We start from the raw sequence: 23709 nt of genomic DNA, 5'->3' as shown, positions 1-23709 counted from the left end.
CCACATGTACAGTTTTGAACAGCTTTTTACCCTAACAAGCAATTCCCTATTTTATTAAGACCGCTTTCATGTATATTTTCAGCACTGTAATTTACACAAATATCCCTTCCTCTCTGGACATTCATACTGCTTCCAAGAGAACTATCTGGAACCTTCATGAATAGAAGTAATTGGAGAGTGGAGAGATGACAGACTTGAGGCATCAGTTTCTCCATGATGACTAGCTGAAAATACTGTAGTGGTTTTCCTTTTTTTTTTTTTTTTTTGTGCCAGACCTCTGGCATCTGAGTTTCGCTGCTCTTCTTTCACTCTTTTATGGGTCCCACCCTTTCTTGAGGCCTCTAACCTCATTTCCCAAGTGCGTTGATGAACTAAGGGTTATTTGCCCAGTAGGTTCCTTTTCAAAGTAATTGACACAGTTTAAAAACCGGGGTCTTTTAGGGGACCCGACACATCTTGGTCTTTTTGACCTAAACTTTTTGGGTCATGCGTTTGCTAGCGAGGCAGGTTCCCTGCTAGCTGTTTCTGAATTGAGTGCCACAGTAATGGGTGAAGTGGAAGTCAAGTGGGAAGCAGGAGGACCATTTTCTATCACTAGTCAGTCTCAACAGAGTTCTTTAGCTCTCCTCTGTACCTGCTGGCACTTTTCCAGGGGTATTAAAATTCTTTCAAGGTGTGGCTGAGGGTGGGGTAGAGGATGTTTAGCCATCTGAAAGCCTTAGTAGACTGTTAGTTCTAAGCTGCATATAAAAATACACAAATACGCAAAGAGCTGGAGCGGCTGGAAAAAGTTTTTGAGTAAAACTCATTCTACTGCATTTCCTCCCCCATCAAACAAGAGCATCGTAGGGCGTATTTGACTCGCCGCGGGTCGGAGCTTCCGAACGGGTTAAGAGCGCAAGCGAACTCTTGGGAGTGCAGTAGGAGTTGCTGGATGTGCCGGACATTGCTTGCAAAGCAATTTTAGTGGTTCACCTCCCTCTGGGTTTTCTCATTCTTTTGTGGGATGTTCATGGAGCTGGCCCGGGCATTTATTTTCTAAAGTTTTTACGTCCCAAACCCCTCTCTCCGGCTCCCGGAGTGCTGCACCTCTTCCTGCCCCGAGACTTCTGGACTTGCTCCAGGCGTGGGGAGGGGGCGGGGGACTTTGTTTCCAGAAAACGACCTTGTCCTGGGAATTTCCTGTGACCATTTCTCACGGACCAGCCCCCTTCTCCCGCCGGAAGCACAGACACCCACCGCTGAGCGCTCCCGCAAAGTCGGAGACCCGAGCACGGAAAGCAGCTCCCCCGCGGGAGGCCGCCCGCCCGCTCCTCGCTCCTCGCTCCCCCTCCTCAGATCCCGCCGCCGAGAGCCCGGATGTTGGATTCAATCCCTACGCCCGGTCCTTCATTTCCATAAAAGGGCAGTGGCTCGGCGGGGCTGAGATTGCTGCGCCGCGGGCGCCCCCCCGCCTCCCCCGCACAGCTCCCACCCCCGCCGCGCGCGCTGCCCCGCCCCCGGCCCGGGAGGGTGCGCGGCCCCCAGCCCGCAGCGCGGCCGCGGGGGACAGTGAGGGACGTGGGTGAGGCGGCCCGACCCGCCCGGGGCGGCTCGGCGGGGCAGAGGAGGAGGGAGCCGGCGCGCCCTCCCAGAGCCGGACTCCGACTGAGGGGGCGGGGAGAGAGGGGTGGAGCGCTGGGAGAGAGGCGAGGGGCCGCGACGACAGGACTCCATTAAGTCGCTCCAGCCGGGAGGCAGCGCTTCGCGGGCTGACGAGGGGGACCGACGCCGCCGCCCCGCGAGCCGCTGCCCCCGCGCCTGTTGCAGCGCGAACCCCCGGTCGGGAGCGCGAGGAGCCTGCGGTGAGGGGCCGGGATCAGGGCTGGGACCTGAGAGGGAGCGCGGGCGGGGAGGAGGAATGTGAAGCCCGCGGGGCTGCGTCTCTTTGGGCCGGGGTGCGGTCTGCAGGCCGGCAGGTGAAGCCCGCCGCGGTCCGCTAGGCGAGGGCCGCTAGGCTGGGGCCGCGCGGGGCGGACGGGCGGCGCCGTGTCCGCCGAGGGCTGCGGCGGGCGGGAGTGCTGGGCCGCCGCTGGGAAGGGCGCGGGGGCGCAGAATCCCGCCAGCGGTCCCGCCCCACCGCTGCTCTCCCGAGTTCGTGCGGAAACCCTCGGGTCTTCCACCTTCTCCCGCTCCGCGGCGGACTCTGCGAGTTCGGTGGGATTTGCCTTCCTTTGGGGGAGTGACGCTTACGAGAGCCATTTCCTCCGTGCTCGCAGGAAGGAGCCATGGCTCTGGACGGGATAAGGATGCCAGATGGCTGCTACGCGGATGGGACGTGGGAACTGAGTGTTCATGTGACGGACCTGAACCGCGATGTCACCCTAAGAGTGACCGGGGAGGTGCACATTGGAGGGGTGATGCTCAAGTTGGTGGAAAAACTTGGTGAGTAGCATCCCAGCCGCGTCTAGATAGATAAACGACCTCCATACCTAGGCGGCGGGCGGGTGGTGGGGGGTGGTTACGGATGGGGGAGGGGAGGCTTTTGGAAATCTTGCTTGGCATCCCGCAAATACTTTTCAAAATTGTAAGATCTTTCACTATTTAACCAGAAAGACTTTTTTCACATTTGTATCTTGTTTTGCGATGTTACTGTTTGAAATTTTCTTAATGTGGTGATTCCAGCCTCCCAATTAATAAACTTAATTGTGTAGTGATTGGCGAGAACGCCTTCAGCGACTTCACGTTAGAGGAAATGAGAAATGTGCGCGTTTATGTAGAGAGGGGAAAATTACGGGGCTTGTGGTTATCAGTTACTTCAGTGTACCTGAATGTTGGTGACATCTGGTATTGAGGATGATGCAAAGAATTTTTAAAGTATAAATTGCACTGGAAAATGTGCAACTTGCGACGCCAAAATGCAGGTTCTATAGCTGTACTACTACGTGATGGAGCGTATTACAATATTCCAGTCATTCTCTGTTAACAAGGGGTGGGGCAGTGTTTGACTGTCTGTAGTCTGTGCTTTAAATACGCTATTTCGAGTGTTCAGTTGTATAATATTAAGCTCATGAAAGAATGTGCTTAAAAAAAAGGCATAATTAAATCGAGATTCATAGTATTTGCTTGGGTACAAATATTACTGCATTGATTTAAAACTGACTCGATTTTAAATAATAGGGTATCCAACAGTATGGACTGTAAGAAAATTCTGCAGTACGTATTTTGGTTCTGATACATTAAATAATTTGCAGTTTTAAGAATCAACTAAAATGATTGTATAGATAATTTTATCCCAAGTGAAATGCTTGGGGCTCTGTCTTTCTGAGCTTAACATACCTTTTTTATGTCATGCAGTTCTGGTAAGGTGATGTGTGGCACTGCCTTTTTTTTTTTTTTTTTTTTTTTTGTGGTCTTTTTGAAACACAGTATTCATTTTTGAAACTACTGTGGAAAAATAGAAGAGTGTTTATCAGGAAACGTATTCCTTAACCATGGGATTGTTGTATACCTGCCATGTAAATCTATGGAACTAGAGTCCCAGTGGTATTTGCACAATAAGGCAGAATTCATTTAGGTAGATCTTTGTATCTCTACAGGAAGTTTAATTATTGAAGGACCAAAAAGAAGCTCCTTACAAGGGAGACTCTTCTTTGGTCTCTGCATTGTTTGCCTCTCTGAGACTTGGCCCAGGAAAGCAAGCCCCCCTGAGTAGTCCTTTGAAAATGAGATTTTGCATATTGTTAATCCAGTTAACTGTTGGTTAACATTGTTCTTACCTGATTTGACTACATCAGTCACTGCAAAATACCCGTGAATCTTTTTTATCCAGCACTAGTGTGGGATTAAGGAAGAAAATAACAAAATTTTTAATGTTTCCTTTGTTTTCAGAGGAAACAAGCATTTGCATCAGAAGTTACATATATATGCTGAATGGACCTTGTTAATACACTGGTTTCAATAAGAGATACTTCTTACTGTGAGAAAGGAGCTGTTGAAGGTGATTGAGACAATTTAACAGTTCTTGAAAGCCAGTCTTTATCTGATGAATAAGTAATGACTTCTATATTTATATTGCATTGATTAGAACTGTTTATAACAGAATTACAGGCATAAATAGAAATATAGAGAATAAACTATTTGCAGGCAGAACTGATGTTAATTTTAAGTGACTATAACCTGAATCTTTTAATGTTGATACATTTTAAATTTTTTATGCAGTGAGAAAGAAGCCCACAAGCCCTGTACTTGGAAACCTTGCATTTTTCTTGAACTGAACCAGTACTGATCTCTTATATTTTGACTTCCAAATAGAAAGTGCTTTTCATCATTATTCTGGCTTATCTGTTTGGTACAAGGAGAGCTAAATGATTTTTTGCTTCTGATTTTAGGATTAGGTACTTTGAATGGTAAGCTGTTTTCTTACCTATTGGTAAGGGAAAAGAGGAGAAATTCAGTAGGGCAGCATTTAAAGTTTACAAACCTGGGTAGGCAAATTAGAAAGGAATTTTATAATTTTTTTTTCTTAAAGATTTTATTTATTTATTTGACGCAGGTCACAAGAAGGCAGAAAGGCAGGCAGAGGGAGAGGGGGACTCAATCCCAGGACCCTAAGATCATGACCAAAGCCGAAGGCAGAGGCTTAACACACTGAGCCACCCAGGCACCCCAGGAACTTTATAATTCTTGAGAGTAGCCTAAAACTGCAGTGGCCTGTCTTTTGAAACACTGAGCTGTGTCACTGAAGGTATTAAAGGGTGGACTGGGTGGCTGGCTGCTTGTCAGCAACTACAGTAGATCAGAATAGCTTGCAGGATCTGGAGGATTGGAGGTGTCCATGGCAGAAGGTCTTGTGTCTCGGGATTGCAGAGCAGGGATGGACAATTGGCAGAACCTGGCAGCTATGGCTTTGGAACAATTATGGTAACTGTGCAACAAAAGGTATCACAGGTTTCTTCATGTTCTGATGAGAATCTGTATGAAAACCAAAAGCGCTGAGTTTTACGGCTTTCTTCCTATGTAATCAGTGATGATAATTATTTCCTGGGGATTGATGGATTCTATGGTGACTCCTCCTTTCAAGACTGTATTAAAATTTTGTATGTGGGGCACTTAGTTGTTTCAGTCAGAAGAGTGTGTGGTTGCCTGGGTGGCTCAGTGGGTTAAAGCCTCTGCCTTGGGCTCAGGTCATGGTCTCAGGGTCCTGGGCTCAGGCTCTCTGCTTGCTTAGCAGGGAGCCTGCTTCCCTTCCTCTCTCTCTGGCTGCCTCTCTGCCTACCTGGGATCTCTGTCAAATAAATAAAATCGAAAAAAAAAAAAGAGTTTGTGACTCTTGATCTCAGTGTCTTCAGTTTAGAGTTCCACACTGGGTGTAGAGATTACTTAAGTAAATATTTAAAAAATAAATAAAATTTTGTAAGTATGTACATATATGGGATTTTCTGAGAAGAGGCTTTCTAGCTTTCATTAGATTCTCAAAGAAGCCTGTGATTTAAAAAAAAAAAAAAAAAAGGTTATGACACAGCCTGTGGGTTTGACCCCTGAAGGTCACCCTTACTGTGAGCGTATAGCGGTCAGATCAGACTTAGGCACTTTAATTAAGCAAGCTAAAAAAGTAAATAATGCTTCCTTAGTATGTGTCAGCAACATTATTATATTTAGTTAGAATTTTATAAAGAATTTTTGCACTTCAGTTAAGGTCATTAAATAATTCTTTGATTCATGACTTTGAGTCAAAGATCTGAAAGGCCTCCTTTAAATCTTAGTGTAAAATTCATATGTCATTCTGCACTAACCTTTTAAAAGAAAATAAAGAGTGTATGCTATTAAGAAGTGGGCCTTAAAGGAATTATATCCTGATGTCACAGAAAACTTTTTGCATCTGTGACTTAGTTTAGGCTGATTAGACATTATCTCAAGATTTGTTCCCTCAATGTTTATACCTCATTCTAAAAATAAAAAGTTGAAAAAAAATGAAAAGTTGTTTTCACTTTTTTATTTTTAAAAATTCAAGTTGAAAGCTTGAAATCAAACTTGAAAAATTTATTGTAGTTTTTGTTAAAAATAATTTCCAAATCTGTATAGTGTTTTTTGTTCAGTGCTTTTTTATTTCAAAGTAAAGAGTTAGTATATAAAACATCAGGGATAAAGATTATAAAAATAAGGGGCACCTGGGTGCCTCAGTGGGTTAAGCCTCTGCCTTCTGCTCAGGTCATGATCTCAGGCTCCTGAGTTCAGCCCTGCATCCGGCTCTGCTTAGCAGGGAGCCTGCTTCCCTCTCTCTCTCTCTGCCTGCCCTCTGCCTACTTGTGATCTCTGTCAAATAAATAAAGTCTTTAACAAAAATTACAAAAATAAGACATTAGAGAATAAAATTATAAACTAAGTGTATTCAAAAATTTTGTAAGGAAGAGGCCCAATTTTATGGGATTCCCTTATGTTCTGGAGATCACTAATATTCAGAACTAAGTATTGAGGATTCTAAATGCCAAGGAGATGCTTTGTTTCACTGCATTTTGTGCTTTATAAATGTCTTTTCTGAAGTTTTTCTTTTTTCTTTTCTGAACTGTGTACAATATTCCCTTTCTGTAGAGATTTGTATTAGAGGATAAGGAATTTATTGTTACATGGTACTCACTGGCGTCTCCAGCCAGTAGCTCTCTATAAGCTTGAGGGAGGAATAGACTGATTTCTGAGTTTCTTTTCACCTCTGTCTATGAGTAGGAAGAACATAGAAATCGGGTTAGATCAGGTTAAATAATCAGAGGAAAAAGTACAAATTGGGGGATTCAGGAGGAATTAAAAAAGGTATGGAGTTGACCTAGAAAGTTTAGGGAATGATTCTGAACGTAGCCTTTATAAAGATATCCTTCTGGCATTGAAGTGTGTTATGTTCTTGCTACAACTAATGAAATAGAGTACATTTATGTTGGAGTTGTATGTTCAGATGCAGTTAGTTGTGAGGTTGGCACACATGACAAAAAAAGTAGATTTTAGTTAAAATAACCCCCTAAAATCCCTTAAAGTATTTATGAATTATAATATACGTTTATTCCATCTCCCAGGAGTGCAAAATAGCTAGTTTTTCCTTCATAAACTTAGAAACCAATTTCTTTAGTTGAGCACCACATGAAGAGGTTGGCTTGTGTTAGGGGATTTGTTGCACAAAAATACTTTAAATACTAGAAATGAAGCTTGGCAAGATGAACACAGAGAAAAGCATGTGTAACTGGACAGCTCCCTTCTACTGGTGCTTAGTGCTCCTTGGGGAAGTCATGTTTATTTAGTGAAATGGTGTCTGTGCTATTGAAATCCTGTTTTTTTTTATTTTCCCCCTGAAGTCTTATGGTTTAATCATGGAAATATCTACATGGTGCACATTCACAGCACTTACTTTGAAATATATGAAGATTATAAAAACATTTTTTAAAATCTTTTGGAGTGGGATGGGAGAAAAATTCAGTGGTAAGATCATATAAAAATGGGTTGGGACTCCTGGGTGGCTAACTCATTAAGCGCCTGCCTTTGGCTCAGGTCATGATCCCCAGGGTCCTGGGATTGAGCCCCGCATCGGGCTCTCTGCTCAGTGGAAAGCCTGCATCTGTCTCCCTCTCCCACTCCCCCTGTTTGTGTTCCCTCTCTTGCTGTGTCTTTGTCAAATAAACAAAAAAATCTTTTAAAAAAAAGTGGGTTGAGTTTAGTTAAGTATGTACTTTCTGATAGGAGATTTACTCTAATATCCTATTAATGATCCATAAGAACTGGACATTGGATTTTATCTGCTCTTAGTAAATATTAAGCTTCTTAAAAATAGGGGACAGTAGGGGGCGCCTGGGTGGCTCAGTGGGTTAAAGCCTCTGCCTTCGGCTCGGGTCATGATCCCAGGGTCCTGTGATCGAGCCCCACATCGGGCTCTCTGCTCAGCAGGGGAGCCTGCTTCCTCCTCTCTCTCTCTGCCTGCCTCTCTGCCTACTTGTGATCTCTGTCTGTCAAATAAATAAATAAACAAAATCTTAAAAAAAAAAAAATAGGGGACAGTAGGGATGTCTTGGTGGCTCAGTGGGATGTGGGTTAAGCGTCTGCCTTCAGCTCAGGTCATGATCCCGGGGTCCTGGGATAGAGCCCCACATTGGGCTCCTTATTGGTGGGGTGCCTGCTTCTCCCTCTCCCCCTGCATGCTGCTAACCCTGCTTGTGTGTGCATGCACGTGCGCACTCTCGCTCTCTTTCTCTCTCTCTCAAATAAATAAGGAACAGTATGTAAATTTTACTAAAATTCTCATAGTACTAAAAAAGTATGAGCTGTTCCTTGGATATATTAATGTATGGTTTGCTGTCATGTTTTGTACCCCGTTTTTTTTTCTTTTAATCAACAAATAACTGAGTGCAACTAGTGTTAAATAAGTTAGTCACTAAAAAATAATATAGGCACTAAAAAGAATATCTTTTAAAATTCAGTTTCTTGGGGGTACCTGGGTGGCTTGTTGTTAAGCGTCTGCCTTTGGCTCAGGTCATGATCCCAATGTCCTAGAATCAAGCCCTGTGTAGGGCTCCCTGTTCAGCGGGAATCCTGCTTCTCCCTCTCCCACTCTCCCTGCTTGTGTTCCCTCTCTCGCAGTGTGTCTCTCTGTCAAATAAATAAATCTTAAAAAAAATAAAAAGTAGGGATACTTGGGTGGCTCAGGAGGTTAAGCCTCTGCCTTCAGCTTAGGTCATGATCTCAGGGTCCTGGGATCCAGCCCTGCATCGGGCTCTCTGCTCAGCAGGGAGCCTATTTCCCCTTCTCCCTCTGCCTGCTGTTCTACTTGTGATCTCTCTCTGTTAAATAAATAAATAAAATCTTTAAAAAAGTAAAATTCAATTTCTTTTTTTTTTTTAAAGATTTCTTTCCTTATTCATTTGACAGAGAGCACAAGCAAGGGGAGTGGCAGGCAGAGGGAGAAGGAGAGGCAGACTCCCCAGTGAGCAGGGAGCCCAATGTGGGGCTTGATCCCAGGACCCTGGGATCAGGACCTGAGCCAAAGGCAGATGCTTAACTGACTGAGCCACCCAGATGCCCCCCCACCAATTTTTTTGGTTTTATTTATTTGTTAGAGCATGTGTGCACACATAAGCTTGGGTGGGGGGGCGGGCAGTGGGCAGAAGGAGAAGCAAGCTCCCCACTGAGCAAGGACCCTGACATGGGACTCTATCCCAGGACCCTGGGTTCATGACCTGAGCTGAAGGTAGCCGCTTAACGGACTGAGCCCCCCAGGTGTCCCTTTTATTCAGTTGCTTAACAAAAGATCTCTTTGGAGGTGTCTAATAGCTATTGAAGAAAAGTGAAAAAAAATTAATGTTTTTTATCTTCAGCTCTATTTTTTGAAATTTCAGTCTTACAAATTCAGTAATAAAAGTAACCATGAGGGGTGCCTGGGTGGCTCAGTCAGTTAAGTGTCTGCCTTCAGTGCAGATCATGATCCAAGGGTCTTCCAGAGAGCCCCACATCAGGCTCCCTGCTCAACAGGGAGCCTTCTTCTCCCACTGCCCTTCCCCCTGCTCATGCTTTTTCTCTCTCTCTCAAATAAATAAAATCTTAAAAAAAAAGTAACTGTGAGCACTGTATAGTTTTCACCTATGTCACCAGTTAGCATTTTGCCATTGATTTCTCTGTACACACATAAATTTTTTTGAACCACTTTCAGTAAGTTGCAGACATCATAACCCTTCATCCCTGAATACTTAAAATAGGTATTACCTAAGAATGAGGACTTTCTCTTACATGCTATATTACAGTTATCAAATTCAGGAAATCATTGATTCAATAGTATTGTGTAATATGCATCTGTGTTCAAATTTGCCACTTGTTCAAGTAACGGCCTTTGATTTTTTTCCATCCAGGATTCCATTCCACATTTAGTTGTCACTAAACTGCTCTTTACTCATTCTCCTTTAATATACATAATGGGTACCAAGTATTGCTACTATTTTTAAACATTGTTAGGTATAGCTTTCCCATAATGTTGTCTTCAGACTAGTAGTAGATGCTGATGGGTACACAGAATAATACAAAACAACATCCTGGCTCTAACACTTAACTGGTATGCTCTTTGGACAACTAATCTAACCTTCTGAATGGGTTTTGGCATTTACAAAATGGAAATTAAAAAACAACAGCACACTTTGTTATAGGTCTTGGTGAGAATTAAAAGAGATAATATGTGTAAAAATATATTTATAAACTATTAGTGCTGTAAAAATGAGAGGGGCTGTTTTCTCAGTGGCATTGAGAGTCCCTGTATATACGGTACTGGGGGGAAATAAAAGGACTGCTTTTAAAAGGAATTAAAATGTTATCTCAACTATTTAACTTTAATAGGTTCCACCTTTGAAACAGAAATGTACTCAGAAGGGGTTTAGTTTGGGACTGCTTTGTGTTCTCACCCCCTAAACAAAAAGAAAAATAGTTATCATTTCAGCTTTCTCACTTCCAAACACACCTACCTCTTTAACATAATAAAAGCTATTTAACTGCTGTATACACAGGATTTCTGAAGTTGAATGGACCAGTGAGAGGATGATGGTATTAAAGGGATTTGAAAAATTTATAACCATGAAGGCTTTAGTAGTAAATTAATTCTTTTTATTAGAGTGGTTTGTTTTTTCAGTTATAACAAAGGAATGATATAAAATTGTTTTTTTGGCACATGAAAACATTGAGCCCATGTAGGAACTAGGGAAAATGGTTAATGTATACAGTATTTTTTTTTTAAGATTTTATTTATTTATTTGACAGAGCTCACAAGTAGACAGAGAGAGAGGATGAGAGAAAGGGGGAAAAGCAGGCTCCCCACTGAGCAGAGAGCCCGATGTGGTGCTCGATCCCAGGACCCTGGGATCATGACCTGAGCTGAAGGCAGAGGCTTAACCCACTGAGCCACCCAGGTGCCCCTACAGTATTTTTATTTAAATAATTATTTTAGTGAAATAAAAATTAATGTTAATGACATGATATGTTACAAAATGGTATATATGCCCAGTGTGAATTAAACGAATGTTCTAAAGGAAAATTTAAAAATTTTTTAATAGAGATGGGATGATGTTCTACACTTGGATTTGTGGTTACAAATTCATATCCATTATAATTCATTGCAACATATTATTTGTGTAATTGTATTTTTGACTAGTTTTTTTCTTAATACTTAGCTTACTATGATACAATTTATGTACGTTAACATTCATCCTTCTTGGTATAATGTGCTGAGTTTTTTTTGTTTTTTTTTAAGATTTTATTTATTCATTTGAGAGACAGAAGGTGGGGGTGGGGAGCAGAGGGAGAAGCAGACTCCCTGCTGAGCAGGGAGCCAGATGCGGGACTTGATCCCCAGACTCCAGGATTATAACCAGAGCTGAAGGCACTTGCCCAACCAACTGAACCATCCAGGTACCCGTAAGGTGCTGAGTTTTAACAAATGTATACCATCATGTTAAACTACCATAATTAAAGGGCATCTGGGTGGCTCAGTTGTTTTAGCATCTGCTTTTGGCTCAGGTCATAGAGCCCCTCATCTGGCTTTCTGCTCAGTGGATAGTCTGCTTCTCCCTCTCCCTCTGCTGTTCCCCCTGCTGCTCCCCCTGCTTATGCTTTCTCTCTCTGTCAAATAAATGAAATGTTTAAAAAAAAATACCATAATTAAGATACAGAACTTATCCAGCACCTGGAGAAGTTTGCTTGTGTTCTTTATAATCAGCCTATCCCCTTAACCCCACCTCTTGAAAAACACTGATAGTCATTCTTTACTAGAATGTCCTCTAAATGTAACCATAGAGCCTGTAGCTTTGAGTCTGGTGTCTTTCACTTAGCATAATATATTTAGAAAAACATTTTTTTAGCATAATACATTTAGATTTATCTATGTATCATGAATATAAAAGTAGTTTTTTCTGTTGCAGTGTTGTCATTGTATGAATTGTACCGGTTTATCCATTCACCGGTTGAAGGGCATTTGTAGTGTTTCCAGCTTGGAGAGATTATGAGTAGGGCTGCTGTAAATATTTTCATTTCTCTTGGATAACAATTGAGGAGTTGGGATTCCTGGATAGTATTCTAGGTATATGCTTATATTTATAAGAAGCTGTCAACTTTTCCAAAGTGGCCACATTATTTTGCATTCCTGTCAGTGTTGTATGAGAACTGGAAAAAAAAAAAAAAGTTTGAGAGTCCAGTTGTTCTGGGTCCTTCCCCAACATTGATACTGTCAGGTCGTGTTTATATTTTTGTTCAATTTTAGTCAGTCTCATAAGTATGAAGGGGTATCTCATTATGATTCTAATTCACATTTTCTTCATGATTAATGATGAGGAGCTTTTCATATGTGTGTATGACATCTGTATATCCTTTTAGTGAAATGTCTTCATATATTTTGCCTGTTTTTTTTTTTCTTTCTTTCCTGCCCTACCTCATTTACCTGTTTTTTGTTTTATTTTGTTGTTTTTTAAAAATCTGTGTTGTTTTTTTACTGAGTTTTGGTTTTTTTTTTTTTTTTTTTTTTTTTTTTTTTTTTGAGGGGGAGGGAGTTGACAGGTGGGGGGGGGGGGGGGGGAAGCGGGCTCTCTGCTCATTCGGGGCTCAATCCCAGGACCCTGGGATCATGACCTGAGCTGAAGGCAGAGGCTTATTAACTACATTGAGCCACCCAGGCACCTGAGTTTTGGGTATTCTTTATATATGTTTTAGACATAAGTCTTTTATTGGATACATGTTTTGCAGTACTTCCTTCTGGTCTATGGCTTGTTATTTCATTTTCTTCACACAATGTATTTCAAAGAGCAGAAGTTCTTAATTTGGATGAAGTCCATTTTACCAGTTTTTTTTTCTTTTGGATTACCCTTTTTAATACGAAGCTTGCCTAATCTGAGATGTCCAATGAAAACCAATTTGTTATTAATCTTCTAAAAAACTTAGATTTTTAGAACTTTAGTCGTAAATATTGACTATAATGAAGCATATTTGAATAATAAAAGAAAAATTTCAGGGTTTATTTTATTTATTTATTTTCTAAAAGATTTTATTTATTTGAGAGAGAGAGAGAGATAGCAAGAAAGTGTGAGCAAGAAGAGGGAGAAACAGGCTCCTCGCTGAGCAGGGAGCCTGGTGGAGGGCTCCATCCCAGGACCCCAGGATCATGATCTGAGCCAAAGGCAGACACTTAATGTACTGAGCCACCCAGGTGCCCCAAGTTTTGGGGTTTAATGTTACAGGAATGTTACAGAAAGAATTAGGTCTGGGTTCTAATCCTGCCCTACCACTGAGTAGCTGTGTGATCTTTTTTTTTTTCTTTTTTTAAGTCAGAGTTTTCAGTGTTTAGAATCTCAATTTCCTTATCTGTATAGTATAGATAAACACAGAATAAGTCTTCCTTTAAATTTGTTTTCTTCTCTATGTAATTTTATTAGAGTTCTTCGAACATTGCTTTTTAAATGTGGTAACTTTTCAAACTAGATGATACAGCATTCTAAGATAGTCCTGTTGTGGATGGTCTACTTTCCTTCCCTGAGACTATTATACTATTTATTTGTAGTAACACTCCTGGAGTGACCTGGTAAAATGTTTTGAAAACTAAATCATCTGGTATTTTCTCTCATTTCAATACTTCTTATATATGCGAATTCACGAATAAGTGAATTAGTATAAATAAAAGAAGAAGATAAGCAGTAAATGATTAAAATGTGAAGTTTGCATTTGGATTTTCTTTCATGATTCATGTTTTTTTCCTTTTCTCCCATGATTCATGTTTTTGGAGTTGATTTTCTACTATCGAGTTGTATAAGAACCAGCAACCCTCAGTATTTCCTTGGACAACCTGTATACATTTTTCATTATTAGGAAGCTGGTAACCTCCAGCACAGAGGAGGTGAAATCTGCTTTAGAATCTCTTGTGTATCTTTTCTCAGATATTTATCTTATTTTTATATTATGCTATAACTAAAAACTATATCAGGTATTTTAATGATTGTGATTTCAAAGCATCGGTGTAATGATGATTTAGATATCTTTTCTATAGTGGAACACTCAGAATTGTGAATAAAACACCAATAAAGGGCCAGCATTATTGATGATAGATGAAGCTTTCTATTGGAAAAGTACCTCCCAGCTTAATATTCCTTAATATAGTCCCTGAATTCCCTAACTTTTGAAATTAAAAAGCAGATGATTGCTATTAACCAATTTACAGTTTCAGGCAGGGTGTTGAATTCTGTGGCTGTGAGAGAATGCTCTTGGTGGGGAGAATGACTGGGATGGGGGACAACAGCCTATTGGTGTGACGGCCCTGACTTTATTCTAGTTGTACAGCCTTGTGCTGGGTGACCTACCTGGTCTGTGCCTCTGGTTGCTTGGCTATGAATTAGGGATAATAATAGTAACTTTATCAAAGCATTGTTAAAGGATTAAGTTTAGTTAATAAATATGAAATGTTTCAGAATAGCCTTTGTAAATGTACTGATGATGATTATAGTCTGGACTATTTTAGTGGTGAGTAAATTTTTCCCTTTTACTGAACTAGAGAAATAAGGCTATTTTATAAAAGATTGAGAAAGTATCTTTTATAAAGGGAGGCCAAATAGTACTAACTTATTCACTACAATATTAGGAATGTATTTTGACTTTATTGTGCTACCTTGTATCACTGTAGTATTATTATAGAGTTATGACAAGAATGTATTAGAAGCAGTAGATTTTATGCTCTAATATATACAAAATTATAGATAAACTATGCTGCAGTGAAGGTATTTCCAGTAAATTTAATTTCTGGTTTAGGCAGATGCTTTCTTTAAAAGATAAATTTTGTTAGTGTTTAAGAACTTAGTCTAAGACATGGCTACTTATGGTTATGTTGTGACTTGGTAGTTCTTTAACTTCTGATTATTTAGTCTTACTTAACCTTAGTTTATTTATCTGTTTCTTGGAGTTAATTATAAAAACTAAGATGTTAAGAGGATTAACAGAATCCCTGGTAATCAGTAGAATGGTTAGGAAGAGCTCAATAAAATGTTATCTTCAGTTATACTTCAAATACTATGTAAACCTAAATAAAATGTAAACTTGTAGAATGAAGCAGTCTAATTTGTTTTCATTGTATTTATGTAGTATTTAACCAGAAACCCCGTCTTATTTTCTTGCTTTTGTAAATTGTGTTGAATGGTTCTAAACTCTCTGGATACATTACCTGAAGCCAGACTGCCTGGGTTTGAATACCAGCTTTATTCCCTGTAAGCTTTGTGACGGTGTGCCAAATTATTTAATACTGCTGTGGCTTGGTTTCCTTACAAGTAAAATGGGGGTAATAATATATTTACCTTAAGGGTTTGAGGGTTAAATGAATGTATATGTGTAAAGTACTTAGAACAGTTTTTGGCACGTACTAGTTGTTATAATGTTATTTTATTGAGGATCCTAATGGACCTCTGGAATATCTCTCTACTAAGTATCTTATCTCATGGGTTTGAGGAATAAATAAAATGCCTTAACTCAGACTAGGAAAGAAACACTTTAGAGTGAGATGGGACATTTGTGTGTAAACATTCCTGTATAAAAATAGTTCTTCTACTCACACTGTATTTTTGATAGGTTATAGAGGTATATAGCAGGATACTTCTATGGGGATAGAAAAGGTAGATGGACTTGATCTCATCAAGAGCAGCAGCAGCAAATGTTTATGGAGGGCCAAGCATTGTATTAGGTAATGGGGCATAGTCCCTGCTTAAAATGTAAGCAGCTTTCTAGTACCAAAATGAAAATGGAAGATTGCTTTGAGTTAATGGTCTAGTTGTGAAGTGCCAAAGAAAAGTATAGGAAGATAATGGAGATTTAGAAGAATGAGCAGTGACTGGTCTTATTTGAAGAGGGCCAGGGTGAAAAGTTAGGAAGAAAGACATTCCAGATTGCGATTGCACTGTTTATGGTGCATTGGATAATAGCTTGGAGAAGTAAAAGATAAGATTGTAGAGAGGAAGGGTGAAGGTGCAGTAAGTGAGGAGATGATATTCTATTATTCCTTCACTCACCCACTTAATATTTTTATTTTTAATTTTTTTTTATTTTTAAAAATATTTTATCTTTTTATTTGACAGAGACCTAGCGAGAGAGGGAACACAAGCAGGGGGAGTGGGAGAGGGAGAAGCAGGCTTCCTGTGGAGCAGGGAGCCTGATGTGGGGCTATATCCCAGGACCCTGGGATCATGACTCCAGCCGAAGGCAGGCATTTAATGACTGAGCCACCCAGGTGCCCTCCCCCGCAACTTAGTATTTTTAAATGAGAAACTGCTGAATGCTAGACAGTGTACTATGAATGGGAGAGACAGGAAGTGGACAAAATTCATTCCTTATTCTCATCTTATAGTCATAGGGACAAGACAGTCTTTAAATATGTAATTGCTATAGTGTGATGAGTATCATAATTGAAATAGTTACAGAAGTATCTCCTGGGGAATGAGACCTGGTATATAGGGAAGGATTTTTGGAGGAAATTATTTTAAACTTGAGAGTTCAAGGTGGAGTAGGAATTAGCCAGACGTAGGCAAAGGATGTTAGCTTAGGGCATGGGATGAAGAACAGCAGGTTGGGAGAAATTGAGAAGCCCCAGCTTGAGAGGTAGAGTGAGGAAGGGTGGCCATTCAAGGAACTGAAAGAAGTCTAATGAAGAGCAGTCCTAGGGAATCAGTGGCTTGATAGGCTTAAGAAATGAGCTTAAGAAGTAAGTGCTTAAAATGCTTTATAAACCAGGTTTAAAAGATTTAGCATTACATATACTAAGAGCTATCAGATACCAATAAAAGATTTAAACAGGGAAAGACATCAGATTTTTACAAATTTGAAGCTCATCAAGTATGTATAAGTCAGTAACATAAGATATAAGCTATAATAAGCCTCTTGGATTCCAAGAAATATTTATTTCAGTAGTCTGTACTTCTGTCCTGTATTAAGATATAGAAGTACTTTCTGAGATAAGTTTACCATGCCAAAACCAATACAGCATTCTCACTAAATTACTTCTTTTTTGAATTATAGAATAGTTAGTGCTTTGATCACCTTTTTTTTTTTTTTTTTTAAGTTTTTTTTCAGTGAGAGAAAGCAAGAGCTTGTGCATGGGATGGGGGGGGGTGGGGGGGAGTAGAGGAAGAGGGAGAGAGAATCTGAAGCAGACTCCCCCACTGACTGTGGAGCCCAACATGGGGTTCAATCTCATAACCCTGAGATTAGACCTGAGCTGAAAGGAAGAGTCAGAAACTTAACCGACTGCTTTACCCACGTGCCCTGATCACCTTTAAAAGACAAATCCAATTAGTACTTCTGTGAGTCAAATACTAATTGGTGAGTTCAACCCTGATGTTACTTTTTGGTATTTCATGGACTTCTCCAGTCCAATCTCCTAGGAACTAAGCCAAGTTGAACCAAATTAGTATTATGCCTCCTGGATTGGATAGAAAGTTATCCACCCTCTGGAAATGAATAATTGGCATACTTTCTGTGTGTGGGCATTCTGTAATTCGAATGCATGGTTTATGTGATCTGATAAAGCTTATCAACTACTTTGGGTTAGTCTATTTTGTAGTATCAAATAACAAATTGAAATTGACAGATATTATTATTTTGGTCTTGTGACTAACTTCATAAGGGGATTTGTAAGTTAATTGATTTTTTTTTCTTTTTTTAAGATTTAATTATTTTTTTAGAGAGAGCATGCACAGGCAGGGGGCGGGCAGAAGGTGAGGGAGAGAGAGAAACTCAGGCAGAGTTCCCACTGAGCACGGAGCCCATAACGGGCTTGATCTCACTACCCTGAGATCATGACCTGAGCTGAAATCAAGAATTGGATGCTCAACCAGCTGAGCGCCCCAATTTTGTTTTGCTTTGATGAATGAATTCCTAAATTTTCAATAATGAGCTATATCAAAGATACACTAATTTGTCACTTTTTATCAGTGTAGGTTCTAAATGTTTCCTATAAATGTTCAATCCATCTGCTTTAGTCAGTCATTGAAGCCTTAATGTAAGAATAGTTGTTTAGGGGCACCTGGGTGGCTCAGTGAGTTGAAGCCTCTGCCTTCGTCTCAGGTCATGATCCCAGGGTCCTGGGATTGAGCCCCACATCGGGCTCTCTGCTTGGCAGGAAGCCTGCTTCCTCCTCTCTCTCTGCCTGCCTCTCTGCCTACTTGTGATCTCTCTCTGTCAAATAAATAAATAAAATCTTTAAAAAAAAAAAAAAGAGTTAAGTTAAAAATTGAATGGGGTACTTCAATTGAAATATATGGCAGTTTTTTTTTTAATTTTATTTATTCATTCAGCCCAAACTTAGGAGTACAACTTGCCAAGGCATAAGTAAGCACTATTTAAACTACTCTTGATTAAACTTTTTTTTTTTTTTTTTTTTTAAAGCTTAAGGGACTGAGCCACCTAGGGGTCCCACCAAATTTACATTTTAAGAGATAACTTAGTTTTGCAAAAATGCCAAGTAGTCTAGGAAGGAGATGTTGAGGATATGAAGTAAGGCAGTGTTAAAAGGAGAGGAAATGACAAATTCAGCAGCTGCTTGAAAGGTAAATTACAAGAAAAATTGGAGAGGAAGAAACAGAATAGGACTTGAGATACATTCAACTTCAAAGATTTAAAGGGTAAGCCAATATAATTTTTATGTACATGATCTTAGTGTAGTCTTCCCTTAATTTGCTGGATGGGGTGGGGTGGGATGAGGGACAGTTTCTGAGTTATGAAATATTTGCGTGCTTCAAATAGCCAGTGGGTTGTTGTTTTGTTTTCCATTTTATTGATTACCAAAAGAATATGTTCACTAAGTCAGTGTTGGAACTTTCTTTAAGCAGTCTGTTTCTGGTTTTCATAGCTGTGGAAAATCAAGAATAGTCTTCTGTCTAGTATGTATGATGCCTATATTATAGAAATTTTGTGTAAGTCTTAGTTGATGTAGTGATATTTGTAGAATGCACTGCTCAGAATTCTGTTGTTAAAGGGTAGTTCTGGTAGTGGGGAGGGTCATCCTTCTAAAATAAGGTTAAGAATGATTTAGACTCTTGAGTCTTAAGGAAGAGAGGAAATGACTTAGAAGGTATTCCAATTATTTTTAGATGATAGACTTCATTTTATAGTAATATAAATCTAAAATATGAAACAAAAAGTTGTTAAATTATTTTTCTAGGGACGCCTGGGTGACTCAGTTAAGTGTCTAACTCTTCAGCTCAGGTCATGATCCCGGGGTTGTAAAATCGTGCCCCAAGTTGGGCTCCATGCCGGATGTGGAGTCTGCTTAAGATTCTCTCTCTCCTCCCTCTATCTGTCCCCACCCCCCCGCCACCACTCATGTTTGTTATCTCTTAAATGAAAAAAATATTTTTCTGTATTGTTTCTTTGCAGTTTATATGTTAGTGTTTTTCACTTGTTTTAAGGTCATCTTAATTTTCCTTATTAGTATATGCATTCTTGAAATAATTATATAGCTGCTAACAGTAACTGTTTTGAATTTTACAGGAATATCTCAAAGATAATTGCTGGTTTGGTTCCAGACCACTGCAATAAAGCAAATATTTCAATAAAGCAAGTCAAATGAATTTTTTTGTTTCCCAGTGCATAAAAAAAGTTATGTTTACATTATACTGAAGCCAAGTGTGCAATAATAGCATTATGTCTAAAAAAACAATATACATACCTTAATTTAAAAATACTTTTATTTCTAAAAATGCTAACCATCATCTGAGCTTTCAGGAAGTCATGATCTTTTCTGCTGGGGGAGGGTCTTGCCTTGATGTTGATGGCTACTCACTGATCAAGGTGATGACTGCTGAAGGTTGGGGTGGTTGTGGCCACATTTAATTTCTTAAAATAAGACAATGAAATTTGCCTCATTGATTGACCCTTTCATGAACGATTTCTCTGTAAGCATGCAAATACTACTTGATAGTATTTTATTCATAGTAGAACTTCTTTCAAAATTAGAGTCTGTCCTCTCAAACCCTTCTGCTGCTTTATCAACTGAGCTTATGTCATGTTCTAAATACCTTGTTGTCATTTCATCTTCACAGCATCTTCAGGAGTAAATTTCACATCAGAAAACCACTTTCTTTGCTCCTGCATAAGAAACAGCTCCTCCTCTGTTCAGGTTTTATCCTAAGGTTGCAGCAACTCAGTCCCATCTTCATGCTCCACTTCTAATTCTATTCTCTTGCTGTTTCCACTACATCTTCAGTTACTTCCTCCACTGAAGTCTTGAACTCCTCCAAGTCATCTGTGAGGGTTAGAATTCACTTTTTCCAAAATCCGTGTTTATACTTTGACTTCTTCCCTTGAATCAGGAATGTTCTTAATGGCATCAAGAATGGTGAATCCTCTCTAGAAGATTTTCAGTTAACCTTGCCCACATCCTTCAGAAGAATCACTGTCCATGGCAACATTAGCCCTATGAGATGTATTTGTTAAATAATAAGACTTGAGAGGTAAAATTACTCCTCCCTTGATTCATGGACTACAGAGTGGATGTTGTATTAACAGGCTTGAAAACAACATTAATCCCATTCTACTTCTCTATCAGAGCTCTTGGGTGACCAGGTATATTTTCATTGAGCAGTAATATTTTGAAAGGAATTTCTTTCTGAACAGTAGGTCTCACTAGTGGGCTTAAAATATTCATTAAACCATATTGTAAATGGATGTGCTGTCGTCCAGGCTTTTGTTGTTCCATTTACAGAGCACAGGCAGAGTGGAGTTAGGGTAATTCTTGAGAGCCCTAGGGATTTTTGGAGTAGGCTATGAGCATTGGCTTCCACTAAAAGTCACCAGCTACATTATGTAGCCCCTAACAAGAAAGTCTGTCTGTCCTTTGAAGCTTTGAAGCTAGGCATTGACTTGTCTCTAGCTATGGAAGTTTTAGAAGGTGTCTTCTAATATAAGGCTGTTTTGTCTATGTTGAAAATTTGTTTAGTGTAGCCACCTTAATTAGTGATCTTGCCTATACCTTCTTGGTAATTTGCTACAGCTTCTACATCAGCACTTGCTGCTTCACTTTGTACTTTCATGTTCTAGAGATGCCTTCTTTCCTTAAACCTCTTGAACCAACCTCTGCTAGCCTTAAACTTTTCTGCTGCTTCCTTACCTCTTTCAGCCTTAGAATAAAAGAGTTAGGGCCTTACTCTGAATTAGGCTTTGGCTTAAGGGAATGCTGCAGTTGGTTTGGTTTTATATCTAGACCACTAAAACTTTCTTCATATCATCAATAAACTTGTTTCACTTTCTCTTCATTCATTCCTGTGTTCACTGGAGTAGCACTTTTCTTTCAAGAACTTTTCCTCTGCGTTACAAGTTGGCTGTGTGTGCAAGAGGCCTAGTTTTTAGCCTGTCTCAGCTTTCAACACTAGGCTTGGGATTTAAGCTGGGAGATTTGCAACTCCTTCTTTCACTTGGATATTTAGAGGCCATAACAGTGTGGTTAATTGGCCTAATTTCAATATTTTGTCTCAGGGAATAGGGAGGCCTGAGGAGAAGGAAGGAGATGGGGAAATGGCCAGCCAGTAGAGCAGTCAGAACGCACACCAGCCACCTTTATCAATCAAGTTTGCCATCATATGGGCATGGTTGTGGTACCCCAAAATAATTATACAGTAGTAACATAGGAGGTCACTGATCACAGATCACCGTAACAAATATAATGAGAAATTTTGAAGTATTGCAGAAATTTACTGAAATGTGATACAGAGACATAAAGTGGGCAAATGCTATTGGAAAAATGACACAGACTTGCTTGATACAAAGTTACCATAAAACTTCAATCTGTAAAAAAAATGCAGTGTCTGCAAAGAGCGGTAAAGCAAAGTACAATAAAATGAGGTATGCTTGTAGTTGCTATTATTAAATCAGTTAAAGACATGCATAGTTTAAATATTCCTTCATTCATGTTTGGTGTTTGGAGAGTGACCTGATGAGAGAGACATGTAGTTTTGGCTGGTTCTAGGCAGGGCCTCTTAAGATGAGCTCCTCCCTCACTTGAATTACAGTTTCCATGGTGTAGTTCATAAATTTCTGGTGTAATTTATCTTCCTTAGTATACATCTTGAATTGATTAGCTTAGTGATGAACTGGTAAATGTGTGGTAGGAGATGGAGTCCCTTTTATATTAATAAATTGATATTCCAGTATATGGATAATATTGGAACAAAGAAATGGAATTGTTTGAATGACTGTTTCAACATAGGTCTTGGAGACCCAAATGAAATTGCAGTCTGGTGACAAGATTTCTCTGTGCTTGCCAGGCAGGGTTTATTTTGGGCAGAGCTGGATGAATATAAATATAGTCTGTGAACCCATTTTTTCATGCTGATCACTTATTCAGTTGACAGATACCTGTGTGAACTGAATTCTGATCTCACCTCTGCCACTGAGGAACTGTGGGGGCTCAAGCAAGTCACTAGCCCCACTGGACCTGGATTCCTTATCTAGAGGAAGAGTTTAGATTGGGTTGATTTCAGGTCCCAGTTCACACAACCTTCATAGCATCCCTCTATGGTGGGATGTGAACAGACTAAGCAAGTTGCACTAAGATCTGATGAAGTCAGACTCAATGGAAAGTTTGTTGAAACTCTCACCAGAATATTAGTCTCTGCTGCAGCCCTTTGCCTTTGAGATTTCTTGAAATTGGGGCACCTGGCTGGCTCAAACGATGGAGCTTGCAACTCTTGATCTCAGGGTTGTGAGTTGAATGACACCTCACCTTTGGCATAGAGCCTTTAAAAACAACAACAACAAAGATTTCTTGAAATCTACCACATAATAGTGCTCTTACCAGTGCAGGTCACTTAGCTTTGAGGTAGGAAAGGCAGGTGCTAAGGAAGGGAAGGGAGGAAATAAAATCCTCATGTGAAAGCATATCTCACTTCTCATTGCTCCCTCTGGCAAGACTTGGTATTTCCACTTTGGGTTGTTTTTGTTTTTGTTTTGTTTTTAATTTTTAAAAATATTTTTATTTATTTGAGAGAGAGAGAGCATGAGAGAGAGAGCTAGATCACAAGAAGGGGGAGGAGTAAAGGGAGAAGCAGACTCCCTACTGAGCAGGAACTCCGCTGTGGGGTTCTATCCCAGGATTCTGGGATCCTGACCTGAGCTAAAGGCAGATACTTAATCTGTTAAGCCACCCAGGTGCCCCAGATCTTAGTGCTTTTGTTGCTCTCCATTTAATTTTCAAGCTAGGAGCTTTCTAGCTTTCCATTTCACCTACAGCTATCTTCTCTCATCTATAGTCAGTATCATTAAGATCTGTGATTCCTAGACATAGTCCTTCTATTTGGCTCCTTCTCTTCAGCTGCTGCCTTAGGTCAGGTCCTTTTTCCGGAATGTTGCAGTAAATTTCTTGCTATCAGGCACTTCCTTTTCCTGATTTATTCTCCATAATCCCATCATAATTACCTTCATTAAAAAATCTGATTTAGAGACTCCTTTGTCTATAGGATAGTTCCTCTGAGCACATGTTGGAAATCCCATATCTCTTAAGAATCAGGTAAAAATCTTTTTAAAAAGGGGGGGGTGCTTGGGTGGCTCAGTGGGTTAAGCCTCTGCCTTTAGCTCAGGTCATGATCTCAGGGTCCTGGGATCGAGCCCCACATTGGGCTCTCTGCTTGGCGGGGAGCCTGCTTCCCTCTCTCTCTCTGCCTGCCTCTGCCTACTTGTGATCTCTCTCTGTCCAATAAATAAATAAAA

General features: G+C 40.0%; 1 protein-coding gene across 2 annotated transcripts in view; it reads left to right on the top strand.

The window, feature by feature from the left end:
* Window positions 1-1762: 1762 nt before the first annotated feature.
* The window catches only part of LOC111160044 (fermitin family member 2), an 88763-nt gene continuing 66816 nt past the window's right edge, over window positions 1763-23709 (top strand). The window contains exons 1-2 of one of the 2 annotated variants that reach the window (XM_022522842.1): window positions 1763-1844; window positions 2259-2424. In XM_022522842.1, the coding sequence (XP_022378550.1) occupies window positions 2268-2424 (157 nt within the window). In that variant the 5' untranslated portion in view covers window positions 1763-1844; window positions 2259-2267. The remainder of the gene's footprint in view (window positions 1845-2258; window positions 2425-23709) is intronic. The other variant, XM_022522851.1, reaches the window with a different exon arrangement.

Source organism: Enhydra lutris, unplaced genomic scaffold, assembly GCF_002288905.1.
Source record: "Enhydra lutris kenyoni isolate GAN:26980312 unplaced genomic scaffold, ASM228890v2 scaffoldscaffold4, whole genome shotgun sequence".
In the NCBI taxonomy this organism is placed as follows: domain Eukaryota; kingdom Metazoa; phylum Chordata; class Mammalia; order Carnivora; family Mustelidae; genus Enhydra; species Enhydra lutris.
This window is presented reverse-complemented; position numbering and strand designations above follow the sequence as displayed.